This window comes from Linepithema humile, chromosome 4, assembly GCF_040581485.1.
Source record: "Linepithema humile isolate Giens D197 chromosome 4, Lhum_UNIL_v1.0, whole genome shotgun sequence".
Taxonomy (NCBI): Eukaryota; Metazoa; Arthropoda; class Insecta; order Hymenoptera; family Formicidae; genus Linepithema; species Linepithema humile.
Window position 1 is genome coordinate 14983626 of NC_090131.1, and position 16059 is coordinate 14999684.

The following is a 16059-nucleotide window of genomic DNA, read 5'->3' on the forward strand; positions in this document are numbered from 1 at the left end:
AAAAAAAACGCGTCAGCATTAGTATCTCATGGGTGACGTGGAAATCTATTGAAATATTTCCACTTAATAAATTTAAAAATAAAAAATTTATTTTTAATAAATTTTAATACATTTTTTAAAATTTTAATAAATAGGGAAAAGAACCCACTCATAATCAGATAGTGTCGCTCCTAACGCTCGGCGGCGCTGGCCCTAGCGGCTGCGGCGCGCGCGGTAAGGAGAGGAAAGGAGGCGTATACCACGGAAATCGGCTGAAATGTTCAGACTAATTCCGAGCACTGATATAACTAATATTAATATTGTACAAGTTTCATCTAATTTAAGAATAAACATTTTAAACTCATGTCTGCTATTATAATTAAAAGTTATTATAGTGAATTATCCCATACAGCACACAAAGATTGCATACACATTGCATTAATCTTTCATCGCAATGTTGCAATATTGCAAATTCACTGCAAAATGTTGTTGCATCATTGCTGTGGAATTGCAGCAACGTTAAAATGTCCGCCTTTAGAAAGATTGTAACGAAATATTACGGTAATATTGCAATGTAATGAATTTGCAATAATGCATTGTTATTGCAATCTTAGACCCAGGGAGAACACCATAGAGACAATATTTTTTAATATATAAATATAAAATTGCTATGACAATACATTTTAATTAAATGTTTTTATTTGTATTTATGTTAACATAAATAAAATACACATAACATTGCATAACATGTTAACATTGAAATAAAAGTATATTTTTTTATATTAAAAAAAAAAATTTTTTTTTAATATTGTACTTTTTTTAAAGTAAATAATCTTGTTTGTTATATTATTATTTTTTATTAATAAAGTCTTATATCTAGTCTTATTTTGTACGCTATTAAGTGAAATTTTGAGAAGATAGATTAATTAGTGCATATAATATGGACAACCTTCGTAAGCATATTTTCCCTGACTTTGATCGATTATTTCTTAGTAACCAATTAAATACAGATATGCAGTTAAACACTTTACGCGTTGCTGCCATTCATATATTCCACCTTTTATCGCCACTAATAATTTATTTTATTATACTAATAAAATCTTGATTATTATTTTCTTTTGTTAAATGTCTGTAAAAATAAAATAAAAGTTAAAATTCATATAATTACATAAAATTATACATACTGCATACAAATATACATAAAATTATATATAAAATAAATCCTCCTATAAATACATAGTCCTATAAGTACATACTTTGTTCTCTCAATCCTAACAGAAGCTTGGGTAAGCCACTTGGAAATGGTTTCTGCAATTTCAGCATCACTTACATGCTTGTGTGTCCTACGAACAGCTTCTATAACATAAAAAGTTATTATAAACATTACAATATATAATTCATATACACACAGGGTTCGACAGTATCCGTACGTGGCCTCGTGTGCATGTAAAACTCATCAAACTGAATAAAAATGTAACATTTTGCAAAATCACATAAAATTTTGAAATATTAATTGAAAAAAATTGGCAAATGAGTGCGCGTAAAATGATGGAATAAGCTGTATAGAAACAGTCTCATAAAAAAAATAACTTCAACTTATCGGCTGTCTGTTTGCAACAGTGAATATCAGCTGGTGAACAAAAGGTGAAATATACGAACGGTAGCGACGTGTAAAGCTGAATCACATATCTCTATCAGTTGTCGTAGCTAAGAAACAATCGATAAGTTGAAGTCATTTAATGAAAACATGCCTACAAAAGTTGTCCCACCACATTATCACATGCGATTAATCTATCTTCTTTTATTATCTAAAAATTTCACATAGTTTACAAAATGGTAAAGAACTTTTTCATTTAGTGTAATGAGTTTTATTTCACATAAGCGCAGGGATGCGATATTTCCTACCGGGTTCCTGGCTCTCGAGCCCCATACAAGCGAGAAGCGCGTACATGTGCTGCGCAAAACGTTCAGCGCAGCACATGTACACGCTTCTCGCTTGTGCGGGGCTTGGAAGCCGGGAGCTCGGTAGGAAACATCGCATCACTGCATAAGCGTATGTATTGATATTGTCAGACATTCTATATTGTGTGTGTGAAAAATTGACTTACGTATAATTATTCTTGAAAGACCTAAATGTTGAAAGCTTCTCTTAGCTTTTTTTCCAGCCCAGCTAAAATGTTGTGCAAAATTATTTGTCATGGCTTTTTTTAAGATGTTGCGTATCATTATGTGCGCAGTATTTCCACCCACAAGTTTAAACGTATTAATCTGAAAAAAAATATAAAAAATTTTGAATATTATTAAAAAATATTGTTTTATGTTTATATTAATTCACTTTTTCTCTCTCTCTCCCTCTCTCTCCCTCCCTCTCTCTCCTCTCTCTCTCTCTCTCTCTCTCTCTCTCTCTTTCTCTCTCTCTGAACTATCAATAAACCAATAGATTAAATAAATATTAACTATAATATGTCATTATTTCAATTTGGAACATGTTAGAAGTATTCAATAAAATAAAAAAATATTTTTTAAATACCGCTTTGTCTTTAAAATTAACTTCTTTTAATTGTTCTTCAAAAAATGTTAACTCTTCAAATGTTGTTATAGGCAGTTGTATAAGAATTTCTTCTTGGCTAGAATAATTAGAACGTTGCATTTTGTCTTCTAGCATGTCCATTCTATTTTCAATGCTATTGAGTTTATATAAAACCTTATTTAGCTTCCCTAAAACTAGTTTCTTGTATTCTGAAAAAAAATATTTATTTAATTATTAAATATTGCAATTAAAGCTATTTACTATTTATATAAGAATTGTGTAAAAAATACATCTGTATATATATTGCCTTTATATAAAACGTTAAAAAAAATAGATATCATATAATAATATTTATATATATATATATATATATATATATATATATATATATATATATATACATACATACCACGTGTAAAACTATTTTCTGCATCGCTATCTTCATTAGGTTTTTGTGTAAAATCTTTTGTGTTCTTTGAAAAATTTTCAATGTCAATAATTGTATCTAAAAAGCGAAAACATTACTATGTAAAAAAAATCATTTTTGATATAACATTATAGTCTTCATAAATTATTAGGTACTGCTTACCACTTCCATTTATTGTATAAGAAGTATTTCTTTGGCATAATACATTTGAAGAATTGTTTTCTATGGATTTCTGAGTATGCAGTTTTTTTTGAGATAGAAAGTTTTCAATTTCTGAATAAGGAGGTAAGAGTTTGATGCCAGTTTGTCTTACATGATTGTGTTTATCTTCATTAAAACATATATCTTCATCTGAAGAAGATGATATAATTTTTTTTTGGCTTTCTCGCGTCTTTCTTTTTTTCTTCTGATTTTTTAATTCATCGGAAGATACATCTATATTAGATGTGTCCTCTGCAAGGACTAATTTTTCCATTCCTTCTTCGTAATTATCTTTAGAATTTGAAACAATGTTATATAATAAATTATAATTCACAAATAATAACTTGTAAGATATGTTATAGATAGGAAAAAATACTTTTTTAAAATTTATTATATAAATTAGTCTTAATATAACAATTAACTTTTACCTGCTCTGCCAAAAATCCTTTTTACTGGTAATACGTCTCATTCAATATTTTGTGGCATCTCTCTTGTCATTATAGCTTTATTTATTCTAAATTTACTTTTAAAATGAGTAGGCCAAATACTTGAATTTCTATCTGCATTGTACCACAATTGAAGTCCATCGTGAAATTCCGCAATTACATATGCATTGGTATTCATTTTTCTTTAAAATGCAAAATACTTGTGTATACATATATTGAGGCATGAAAAACATAAATGTAACGCATTATATTTATGTAATGTATTAAGAATTCAAAATGTTTTTTGAGCATTATATTGAATATGTCTAGCGCATTATATATGCTAAACAAAATATATGTAATATATGTACAGATTGATGTGAAAATTATTGCAGTTATTGTTATTTGAAAGCGTTTTACATAGTATGATTTAAGGGAAATACTGCGAATGTGTTAGGCTTATTTGCGAAAGGAATTTTCCATGTTTTACAGAGCACATCTGTAATTGAATAAGATAACATTTCATCGCTATTGAGCATCATTATTTTTATACCAAAATCGCTTGATTTACAAGGTATTTCATATATGTTGTTTACATAATTAAGTTTTTTACCAATCACAAAAATATTTTAATTTTTTTTTACTATGTTTAAAATAATAATATAACACCCATTTCTTAAAAGACAACAACTATTACTATTATTATTACTTTTGCAATGTATATGAAATTTTTTAGTGGATAACTGTAAATATTGTAAATATTGTGATTTAAAATGAATACAATCAAGAATTGGTCCATTATTATGTAAATATTTTAGTGAATATAAATTTTCAATATTGTAATTAGGTACTTTTTTTGGCAAGAGAAAATCAATATTTTCTTTTTCTTTATATCTTTTTATCAATTGTTGCAGTGGCTTTTCATTCTTTCTTAATAGTTTTTTTATGGACATCATGTAATTCTCAAAACGAAATGCACTGAACTGATCTAATGGACCAAATATTCTAACATCTGAGCATAAATGTAACAGGTTGTGGACATTGTCACGTATGAGAGCTCTCTATGCGTTGTGCACATAAATTAATATTGCAATAAAGCAATAATAGAAAATAAATATAAGGTCGGACGGAATAATGCGTTAACATACATACATACACATACACACACATACACACACGGATCTTATAAATTCGGCAAAGATCTAAAGGCCGCGCAATGTCTAACGATAGCGTCGGCGGTACTTTCTGACTTTTTTTATATCGGCGGTATTTTTTGATCTTTTTCATCGTGGGTAAATTTAAAAACAACAATCTTTGTCGGCATATTGTTGATGTCACCTTATGTATATGAACCAATGAGAGTTCAGAACCAATCAGAAGCTGGATCCAAGAAACCTAGCTTGGAAAGGCTAAATTAGGATTCAATACTGTTCTGCCCGAGCTAGTCGACGGTTCTACATCTAGACTATTTTCGAAAAGTTCATACGATCAAACATAAGAAAACGATACCGAGTGTGTGTGTGTGTGCATATCCATAACAATAAACACGCGACTCAAGACGATTCGTCTCTAGGCGTTGTCGCGGTTCGTCCGACCACTAGGACTCAGGGTGAAAGATATAACGCCCCTAGGCGAGGTCCATGCGACTCAGGGCGTTCGAAGGCCCCTAAGCGTCGTCGCAAAACATTAGTGTGTGTCAAGTCCATGCGACTCAGGGCGTACGAAGGCCCCTAAGCGTCGTCGCAACATTAGTGTGTGTAAAAACCCACAAACCTGTACAATATCAATAAACTAATTTTTCATATACGGAACCACAGTGTGGATATATTCTATCCCTGCTGACACAAAACATTTTGGTGCCTCCTGTGAGGTCTGTGACGAGCAGACGAGCTGGCAAGAAGGATACAATTGCCTGAAATATCAAGGAATCCGGGACGAATACGTTGGACGACATCCATTATTACTTATCATCGATCTGAGTGAGCTATACGATTACCAATTATTACGATGGCTGATAGAGTCAAAATTCTCGTGCAAAAACGGACGTCGTTAAAATCACAAATAACGAATTTGGTCAATATCTTCGACAAGGGAAAGATGGACAATTCCGCATTAAAATTACGAATAACGCGTTTAAGAGAGTTGTATCACGCATACGAGGAATATCACGACGAATTAGTCATATTAGATCCTAACGATGGGCATCATACCGAATTCGCGAATATACAAGATCGTTTTTATGCTCTCGCTGGTAGGGTTGAAAATGTCTTATACACGACAAATGTTCCGGATACTGGTAGTAACACATCGAGTGATGAAATTCGAGCCAATAATAATACGGGTCTAGTAAATGCGGTCCAGAAACGGCGAATTAAATTACCTGAAGCGTCTTTACCCACGTTTGATGGAAAATATGAAAAGTGGTTGTTGTTCAAAAACGCTTTTTATAACATGATAGGATCGCAAACAGATTTATCGGATATAGATAAACTTCATTATTTGAAATCGGCTTTAGTCGGGGAAGCTGCCGCTAAAGTAAGAATTTTTGAAGTAGACGGTATCAATTATTCAAACGCATGGAATTTACTAGAACGTTCATATGAAGTTAAACGGATTCTTATTTCACGTAATCTTTCTTTAATTATCAATTTATCACCAATAGATAAAGAAACGACAAATGGTTTATCTAAACTCGCAGACGACATGCAGCAATACGTTGCGTCGTTAAATTCTCTAGGTGTTTCCATCGGTCCCGAAATGATAGTACACATTATTGAAAATAAACTTCCGAGAAACACACTAGAGAAATGGGAGTCGACTCTTGAGAGAGACGAGTTTCCAAAACCAGATCAATTATACGAATTTCTTTTTAAAACTGCGGTCTGCGCGTCGAAACGTGAAAGGTCAAAGATTGCTGAAACAGAAAGAAGCGTAGGCGAACCCTCCGCAAAAAAGAAACGAAATGGATTTACAAATCGAACCTTTGTGTTAAATGCATCACGTAATTGTCTAATGTGCAAAACTAAAAACCATCCTCTTTACTTGTGCGACAAATTTAAACAATTAACCGTACGAAAACGCATAGACTTTGTAAAAGGCGCGAAAGTTTGCTACAATTGCTTGCGTACACATCGGGGTGTCGCGTGTAAATTCTCGAATTGCACGATTTGTCAAAAACGACACAATACTCTACTACATCTCGACGATTATGCGACTACAAACAAGTCTAAGTCCGAATCTGTTCAGATAGATTGACTAGACAAAACAACCGACAGAAACACGAATCTCACTACATTACATGCATATACGCCACAACTATTAATGAGCGCACTTGTGTATATCCGTGACCGTGAAAATAAATTAATTAAATGCCGCGCTTTGCTAGATACATGTGCCACCGCGAATTTTATTTCCGAAGCTATTATAAAACGATTAAATATAAATGTGTTAGCACATTCATTGCCAATCGGTATGATTAATAATATGAACACAGAATCGAAAGGTATAGTGCAAATCAATATACAATCGATACATGATAACTTTAATAAAGCTTTAACATGTTTAACTATTCCAACAATTACGGATTTGATACCTTCCGAGATTTTTCCGCGCAATTTGATTAAAATACCTGCAAATATCCGACTAGCAGATCCGGAATTTTATTTACCACGCTCGGACATATTAATCGGTTCAGGAACGACGTTGTCGTTGCTCGCTATCGGTCAGATAAATTTATCTCGTGAGGGTCACGATATGTATTTACAGAAAACGCGTTTAGGCTGGGTAATCGCTGGCAGTACAAAACCACAAAATTATAAGGCAGCGACATGTTATTTAACAAACTTAGAAGACTTGTTACAGAGATTCTGGTCGGTCGAAGAAGTCGCGACAAATAAATTAAAATCGGCAGAAGATATTGAATGCGAAAATCATTTCGAGAAAACGACATCTCGTGACACACAAGGACGTTATACGGTTCGTTTACCATTTCGTAACACCGACAAGCGTCTTGGCGAATCACGATCTATCGCACTCAGACGTTTACTAGCATTAGAACGTAAACTCCATACCGACAGTACCTTAAAAAACGAGTATACTTGCGTGATAGAAGAATACTTGAAATTAAAACATATGTCTTACATAGAAGATCCTATTGACGATGGCTTCTATATGCCTCATCACGCAGTTGTTAAAGATTCAAGTAGCACAACAAAGGTTCGAATAGTATTTGATGCATCGGCAAACACTAACAACGGTTTTTCTTTAAATGACATGTTAATGACCGGTCCAACAATTCAAAACAAATTAACATCACATTTAATTCGGTTCCGCGCGTACAAATACGTCATCACAGCAGATATAGAAAAAATGTACCGTCAAATATTAATGCACGAAGATGACCGAAAATATCAGCGCATTCTTTGGCGCAGAAACGACAAAATAGAAACCTTTCAGCTCAACACGGTTACATTCGGTGTTTCCTCTTCGCCTTTCCTAGCAATTCGTACGATACAAATACTCGCGGATGATGAAATTCTTGCATATCCTAAAGCAGCTAATATTCTCAAAAAATTTATATGTCGACGATTTATTAGCCGGTGCCGAGACAATTAACGAAGCTAGATGTATTAGAGACGATAATTAAATTATTATCTCGTGGTGGTTTCTCCATAAGACAATGGGCGTCGAACGAAAAGTAGATAATTAGCGACCTCCCATCTAACGAATTACACACAAATTTCGTGTTAAATGAAAACCGATCTCTAAAAACGTTAGGTTTAGTGTGGAATACATGCGATGATAAAATATATTATTCCGCTCACCCGTTTAAAGATATAGAGAGAATAACGAAACGAAACATCCTATCAGAGATCGCGAAGATTTTCGATCGTTAGGTTTACTCGGATCAATTATTTTGTATGCTAAAAAAATAATGCAGGACGTATGGCAAAGCGGATTACAATGGGATGAATCGGTCTCGCAGAGTATTTACACTGAATGGTTAAAGTTCGCGCGACAATGGCTATTAATAGATCAAATTTCTTTCGATCGAAAACTTTTGATAGATAATTGTCATGATATTCAATTTCATGTTTTTTGTGATGCGAGCAATAACGGTTATGGTGCGTGTATATACGTACGCACTGTCGGAAGTCATGAGACAATAAAGACTCATTTATTATGCGCTAAATCGCGAGTGGCGCCTTTGAAAACGTTAACCATTCCGCGACTCGAACTCTGTGGTGCATTATTAGCAGCACGATTATACCAAGAAGTGAACGATGCGTTAGATATTACGCCTGACAAGGTCGTTTTCTGGTGTGATTCGACCATTGTATTACATTGGTTAAAAACACAGCCGCATTTATTGAAAATCTACGTAGCAAACCGCGTAATAGCAATACAGGAACTAGCCGGTAGCCATGAATGGCGACACGTAAAATCAGAAGATAATCCAGCAGATGCAATTTCGAGAGGTCAATTACCGCGTGATTTTTTACGAAATCTTACCTGGCGTACAGGTCCGACATGGTTAGGTAAGAACGAAACCGATTGGCCTACCGATGTTTTGCAATTCAACGAAATACCGGAGTTGAAAAGAAATATTTGTTTATCGACTACATATAGCGATTTGGAAATTTTCGAAAGATACTCTTCATATTCAAAGGTACTCAGAATCATCGCATATTGCCTTCGAGTTCGGCAAACAAATAAATACATTGGGCCATTAAGCGCGGAAGAAATAAACGAAGCGGAAGTACGAACGTTAAAAATTCTTCAAGCGATTAGTTTTTCTGACGAAATTAAGAGACTGCAACAAGGCAAGATTTCGGTGAGCAAAAGTAAAATCGCCAATTTAAACCCATTTTTAGACGAAAATAACTTGATTCGCGTTGGAGGGCGTATTCAATTGTCTAAATTGACATTCGCGCAAAAACATCCCATTCTACTTCCGAATCGACACCATTTAACAGACTGTATTATTCGTGAGATACACGAAACACATTATCATACCGGCATTCAAACCACGCTTTATATATTGCGACAAAAATTTTGGTTGTCAGATGGTCGGAATCAAGTGCGTAAAATCATACGCACTTGCACGCGCTGTGTACGTTTTGATGCTAATACAGTAGATTATAAAATGGGAAATCTTCCATCAGTTCGTATACGTGAAGCTTTGCCCTTTGCCAACACCGGCATTGATTATTGCGGCCCATTTTACATTAAAGAAAAAAAATTCCGTAACAGAACGCGAATAAAAGCATACGTGTGCGTGTTCGTGTGTATGACAATCAAAGCGTTACACTTAGAAGTCGTGAGTGATTTATCTTCTGACGGTTTTCTCGCGGCATTGCGCCGATTCATAGCAAGAAGAGGCTTGCCAGAAAACATTTATTCTGATAACAGGTCTAATTTCGTAGGCGCACATAATCAATTAAAAGAAATGTACAAGTTATTCAACTCCGAGACACATAAATCTCTCGTAAATAATTTTGCAAATGCTCATAGAATTACTTGGCATTTCATACCGCCAATAGCGCCCCATTTTGGTGGATTATGGGAATCCTCCGTAAAACTTTTTAAACACCATTTCAAACGCGTTGTTGGGGATTCTTTATTCACGTTTGAGGAATTGACCACTTTCGTAACCGAAGTCGAGGGTATTTTAAATTCAAGACCAATTACGACCATATCAACCGATCCGAACAATGTTTTAGTATTATCACCAGCACATTATTTAATTGGCAAACCTATTACGGCTTTGCCGGAGGGCGACTTGTCCTCTGTTCCAGTCAACCGCCTATCTACCTGGCAACATATTACTAAGGTCCGACAGGATTTTTGGACACGCTGGTATCTCGAATACCTGAATGAACTTCAGATACGCAACAAATGGGTCAAGGATGGCTCACAAGTCAAATTAGACACTGTCGTGCTGATAAAGGACAAGAACCTACCATGTACTCAATGGGCGATGGGCAGGATCACAAAACTTCATCCTGGCGAAGATAGTATAACACGGACTGTCACTATTAAAACCGCCAATGGAGAAGTAAAAAGGACCGTGAAGGTCTTATGCCCGCTACCAATTGAAAAATAATCGGACAATTTTGTATAACGTTTCTGTAATTAATTGTACAGCGTATACGTATATATATATATATATATATATATATATATATATATATATATATATACATATATTCTTGTATGTTCACGTAAAGGCGTAATACGTAATCGCCGAACATACTATATTACACACTATACATGCAATTATAAGCGAAATACAAATATAACGATGCGATAGTTGATCGTACTCTCTCAACGGGGGGAGTATGTCACGTATGAGAGCTCTCTATGCGTTGTGCACATAAATTAATATTGCAATAAAGCAATAATAGAAAATAAATATAAGGTCGGACGGAATAATGCGTTAACATACATACATACACATACACACACGGATCTTATAAATTCGGCAAAGATCTAAAGGCCGCGCAATGTCTAACGATAGCGTCGGCGGTACTTTCTGATTTTTTTTATATCGGCGGTATTTTTTGATCTTTTTCATCGTGGGTAAATTTAAAAACAACAATCTTTGTCGGCATATTGTTGATGTCACCTTATGTATATGAACCAATGAGAGTTCAGAACCAATCAGAAGCCGGATCCAAGAAACCTAGCTTGGAAAGGCTAAATTAGGATTCAATACTATTCTGCCCGAGCTAGTCGATGGTTCTACATCTAGACTATTTTCGAAAAGTTCATACGATCAAACATAAGAAAACGATACCGAGTGTGTGTGTGTGTGCATATCCATAACAATAAACACGCGACTCAAGACGATTCGTCTCTAGGCGTTGTCGCGGTTCGTCCGACCACTAGGACTCAGGGTGAAAGATATAACGCCCCTAGGCGAGGTCCATGCGACTCAGGGCGTTCGAAGGCCCCTAAGCGTCGTCGCAAAACATTAGTGTGTGTCAAGTCCATGCGACTCAGGGCGTACGAAGGCCCCTAAGCGTCGTCGCAACATTAGTGTGTGTAAAAACCCACAAACCTGTACAATATCAATAAACTAATTTTTCATATACGGAACCACAGTGTGGATATATTCTATCCCTGCTGACACAAAACAGACATTATGTGATATAAATTTTTTACCATACAAAATCTCAAATGATAAGACAAAATTTTTAAGTAAAGCCTCTGCATAATCTATAAATTCTGTTTTATATAAATCTGGACGAACAAGAATTGTGATTGCTACGTGAAGCATAAGAAAATGATGATACAAATTTTCTGCTAATGAATACTTTAAAACAACAGGTCCCGTATATAAAAGAAAATTTCTGAATTCTACAGCTTTCCATTGTTTAACATCTTGTATACATCTTGGCTTTCTAACAAAATCATTTGGTGTATTACTTCTAAGCAAGATTAACAAATATGATATTCTTTTGATTAATCTTGGTCTTAAACGTACAGAAAGCGGACCTTTTATCCATAAAAGTATTAATTTTTTAACAACGCCTAACAATACAAGATGCATATAGTCTAAAGGCGTGTTCGTTATAGGTAAAAAACCCGGAATATTATTTATAATGGAGTAATCTGTCTGAAAATTCTTGTAACCATTAATGGCAAATAAATCGTCAGTTCTTAAAGAATATGGTGCATTTGGAAAGCAAACTCTACCATTTAAATATTTTCCTTTTATTGTACATTTTGTACAGCTGTAGAACCCAGTGTGACCTTTTGTACATAAAATAAAGGATTTTGCTGGTGCATCACATATCAAACCAAATAATTTAATTTTGATCACGTTTTTATCATAAATGTAACCATTGCTTAAAGAAATGAAATCATTAACCAAAGGTTGAAGAAAAGTATTACAATCTTGCGGTTTTTTTTCTCCAAAATATGCACCGACATATACATCTTCATTTACTGTATTCGAACATAAAATAGGCCATAATGAAGACTGTGATGACTTTGAGAGAGGAAGACCGTCTATATTTATAAGTAAATTTATATATTTCTTATTAGATTTTAAAAACATTTTCTTAATCACATTATTCAAACCCGCGTAAAAATATTGTCCGCCACATGCACTTATTACATGAACTTGCCGTGGAGTTTGTAGTAACGTTCGTATATCTTTTGAAAAATTACATGATGTATATTGCTGCAAAATTGTTATCAATGCATTACATACGTTATGATTAACATTGAATGATAAAGCCCATTTAACAAAATCATTTTTAAATTTATTATTTTCATCAACATCATTGTAGCTTCTGCTTTTACTTTCTGTGGTAAGATTGTCAATATCACTATCATGATCATAGTCTACTTGCATGCCAGTATTATTGTCATTTATATTTTGACATTGTAGATAATGATTTTCATTTTCACAGATTTCAATTTCAGGATTAAGCGTTTCATTAGTGATGTTTTTATTAAATGCATGAATATTTATATCACTAATTTTATGTAAAACCAAACAATTATCTTTAAAAGATCTATTGGAATTTAATAATGACTGTTTAATTTGTGTAGATGATCCTGCTATATCAATATTAGTTTGATCTTCAATAATTCTCCTTATGTGACGTTTTGAAATATACACTTTATGTTTTAATGCGTTAGACATATTTGTTACTAACGTTAGATATATAATAACGTTAAATAACGTACAATGTATTATTATTATAGTTATATACGTACATTTAAGCTTAAGCATACAAGTTTTACTAACACAAGTATTGTTATAAAAATAAAATATATATTTTAGTTCAATCTAAAAAAATAATATATAATTTAGATAATTAAATAATTACTAATTGAAGATAAAAGGACAATCCCAATATAGATAAAGATCCTTACCTATTAGTTGAATACCAAATAAATGTATTTAGAATACTGGCAGCAACAAAATATAAACAATATATTATATATATTGCACTGTAGAACACCCTATATAAATGTTTGATGATATTTTCTGAAACAATATGGTAAAATAAATATAGATCATATCATAGATAAATACATTTTATCATAGATAAATACTTTTCTAATCGATCTCAGTAATTTTGAGGTTATAGATTATTAACCCTAGATATATGATTTTCTATTAATGAATATAACATTTTTAGTATATAGATTGCTATAACTAAACATAAATATTGTCAAGAAGTACTTACCTCTTTTTTCTTTCTTTTTGTAACAAGAAATGTGAGTCTACGTGAGATCATACGACACGTGGCAATAATGAACGATGGACTAGCGCAGAACGCAGCGATGCCGGCGCCAGCTAACACAAGCGCGAACGTGCACATATGCTGCGCAGAGCATACGATACAATTTAAACCAATTTAAAAAAGAATATTGCAAAAAACTATTTTATTATAATATTTTATTATTAAAATGTATATTATATATTTTATATTAAATTATATATATAAAATTTGGATTTTGCAATGTTTCCGAAATATTAATGTCATATTGCTACAAACGTGCTAGTATTTTGTGAATCTATATTTCTACAATGTCTTTGTAATGTTGAATTGCCATTTGCAATATTGCAACATTGCTGCAATGTGATTGCAATGATCTGTGCTGTATGGGATATGTAACAAGAAAAATGCTGAACAAATATTATTAATATAATTAAGCAGAAGAAGGTGATATCATCCAATTTTATACAAGAAATGCAATAAATATAAAAAATAAAATATTAATATATTTCTTTACCTGATATTCAAATTTAAGAGATGAGTAACAATTATATGGCACAACACTGATTGGCATCTTGTAGTGAAAGTTTGTCCATGTTGACTGATTTGTAACATTGTTTGTCCATATGTTTGTCCATATGCAGTTTTTGAAAGAATATCTTTTAGATTAAATCCTTTTTTCAATTTTATTCTTTTTGGAAATGGTTCACTGAATTTTCCATTTCATTTACTATTTCCGATTTATTTTTATTTTCTATCTCTATCTCTAATAATTCCTTTTCTTGATCTTCATTTAAAATATTATTCATATCAATAACAGTAGGATTGTTGTATATTATTTCAAAAAGTACTGGATTTGAAGTACTTGGAGAATTTTGCAAATCAAATATTTTACTACATATTAGGCTCTGAAAAAACAACACTATAACAATAAATAAAATATTGTAATAATATGAATATATAATAAAAACAAAAATTTTTGTTTTTATCATATGTTGATAAAATTTGAAGATCAAATGAAAGGAGATAAAACGTACATAATCATTGTACTTTCTACGAAATATTATTCGATCTATGCGAGTGGGAATTATTTGTTCAAAATCACGATAATTGCAGTCTTTTAATAGACCATCCAAAATTTCTATGTTGTTGATTTTATTTACTGTGTTAAATAAATGACAAGGACATTTAGACAAAAAGGACATAAGGACAAAAATTAATTCTTACAGTGAACACGTGCATATTTTATGTCCACGCCATTTATTATAAATAACTATTTTTCTCGATTTTTTAATAAAAAAAGTGATTAAAAAATTATTTAAATATTTTTTTATATAACTAGAAATATTACATAAGATTTTAAAAAAAGATATGTAAATGTATTCAGATTTTTATATTTTATCAAATGTAAATAGCCACGTATTCATTTGAAATAAATATAGACTTAGTTACGTATTTTTATGTCGTATCGTGACAATGTAGACGGAATGCGTTGCAATATTGTGTGTCAAAATATAGATATGTGAACGTGTAATAATGTTAAGATATTTCGCTATTCACATTAAACAAAAAATACAACAATGAACAAAACATAAGCATTTACAATGATACAGTATGGAAATAATATAAGTGATACGAAAAATAAATTAAATTATGTTATATACATATATATACAATGTAAATATAATATCGAATCATTTATTTGTAACGGTATAATGATACGAGGATGAGCAACAAGTCTATATCCACGGGTATTTTATAAATTAAAGCAAAAAATGTGATATAACTATGCGTATATATGTACACGCATATATTTGTGATATCAATTGATTTGTAGATTAGATGCACAGATTATAGAAAGTTTGAGAAAAAAATAATAAGCCTATACATACCTTTTAGTATATCAATAAAATCTTTAAGTCCCCAAAGCGAGAGAAGAGTTTCTAATTCACTCATATTTTTTACTTATGAATTTCAATAGTTCAATAGTTAATTGAAGTCGCTTCACGAACGTCGGCAGAACCGAGTTTTATGACACTTTTGCGTTCACAATCAGATCGCTACGAACACGTACGAATTGGTGATACTGATTCCGGTAGCATGCAGTAGCATGTTGAAAAAATGGCTTCCGTGCCGCACACAAGCGTATCGTGTTCAAAACAAATGCGACTCAACGTGATATTGCGCATAAGGCACAGGAACATGATAAACTGATGGATTTCATAAAGAATAATCTCTGATTTAGTAATACTTACC

General features: G+C 32.5%; 1 protein-coding gene across 2 annotated transcripts; it reads right to left on the minus strand.

The window, feature by feature from the left end:
- Positions 1–513: 513 nt before the first annotated feature.
- Positions 514–13626, minus strand: LOC105675633 (uncharacterized). 2 transcript variants are annotated; one of them, XM_067354252.1, is made up of 9 exons: positions 13454–13626; positions 13295–13367; positions 3566–3765; positions 3099–3428; positions 2919–3014; positions 2510–2718; positions 2088–2247; positions 1236–1335; positions 514–1108 (listed from the first exon to the last, which is right to left on the minus strand). In XM_067354252.1, exons 4-9 carry the CDS (start codon positions 3409–3411, stop codon positions 1057–1059), a joined length of 930 nt encoding a protein of 309 aa, XP_067210353.1. In that variant the 5' UTR covers positions 3412–3428; positions 3566–3765; positions 13295–13367; positions 13454–13626; the 3' UTR covers positions 514–1056. The 2 variants fall into 2 exon arrangements, with proteins under 2 accessions (XP_067210353.1, XP_067210354.1); XM_067354253.1 differs by lacking the exon at positions 13295–13367.
- Between the last annotated feature and the right edge of the window lie 2433 nt (positions 13627–16059).

Excerpts from the sequence above, each read along its gene's own strand:
- LOC105675633 (XM_067354253.1), bottom strand. The coding sequence starts at position 3,411 with ATGGAAAAATTAGTCCTTGCAGAGGACACATCTAATATAGATGTATCT. Across the intron at positions 3,015-3,098 it reads TTATACAATAAATGGAAGTG|ATACAATTATTGACATTGAA; the intron begins GTAAGCAGTACC and ends TTCGCTTTTTAG. Across the intron at positions 2,719-2,918 it reads AGAAAATAGTTTTACACGTG|AATACAAGAAACTAGTTTTA; the intron begins GTATGTATGTAT and ends ATTTTTTTTCAG.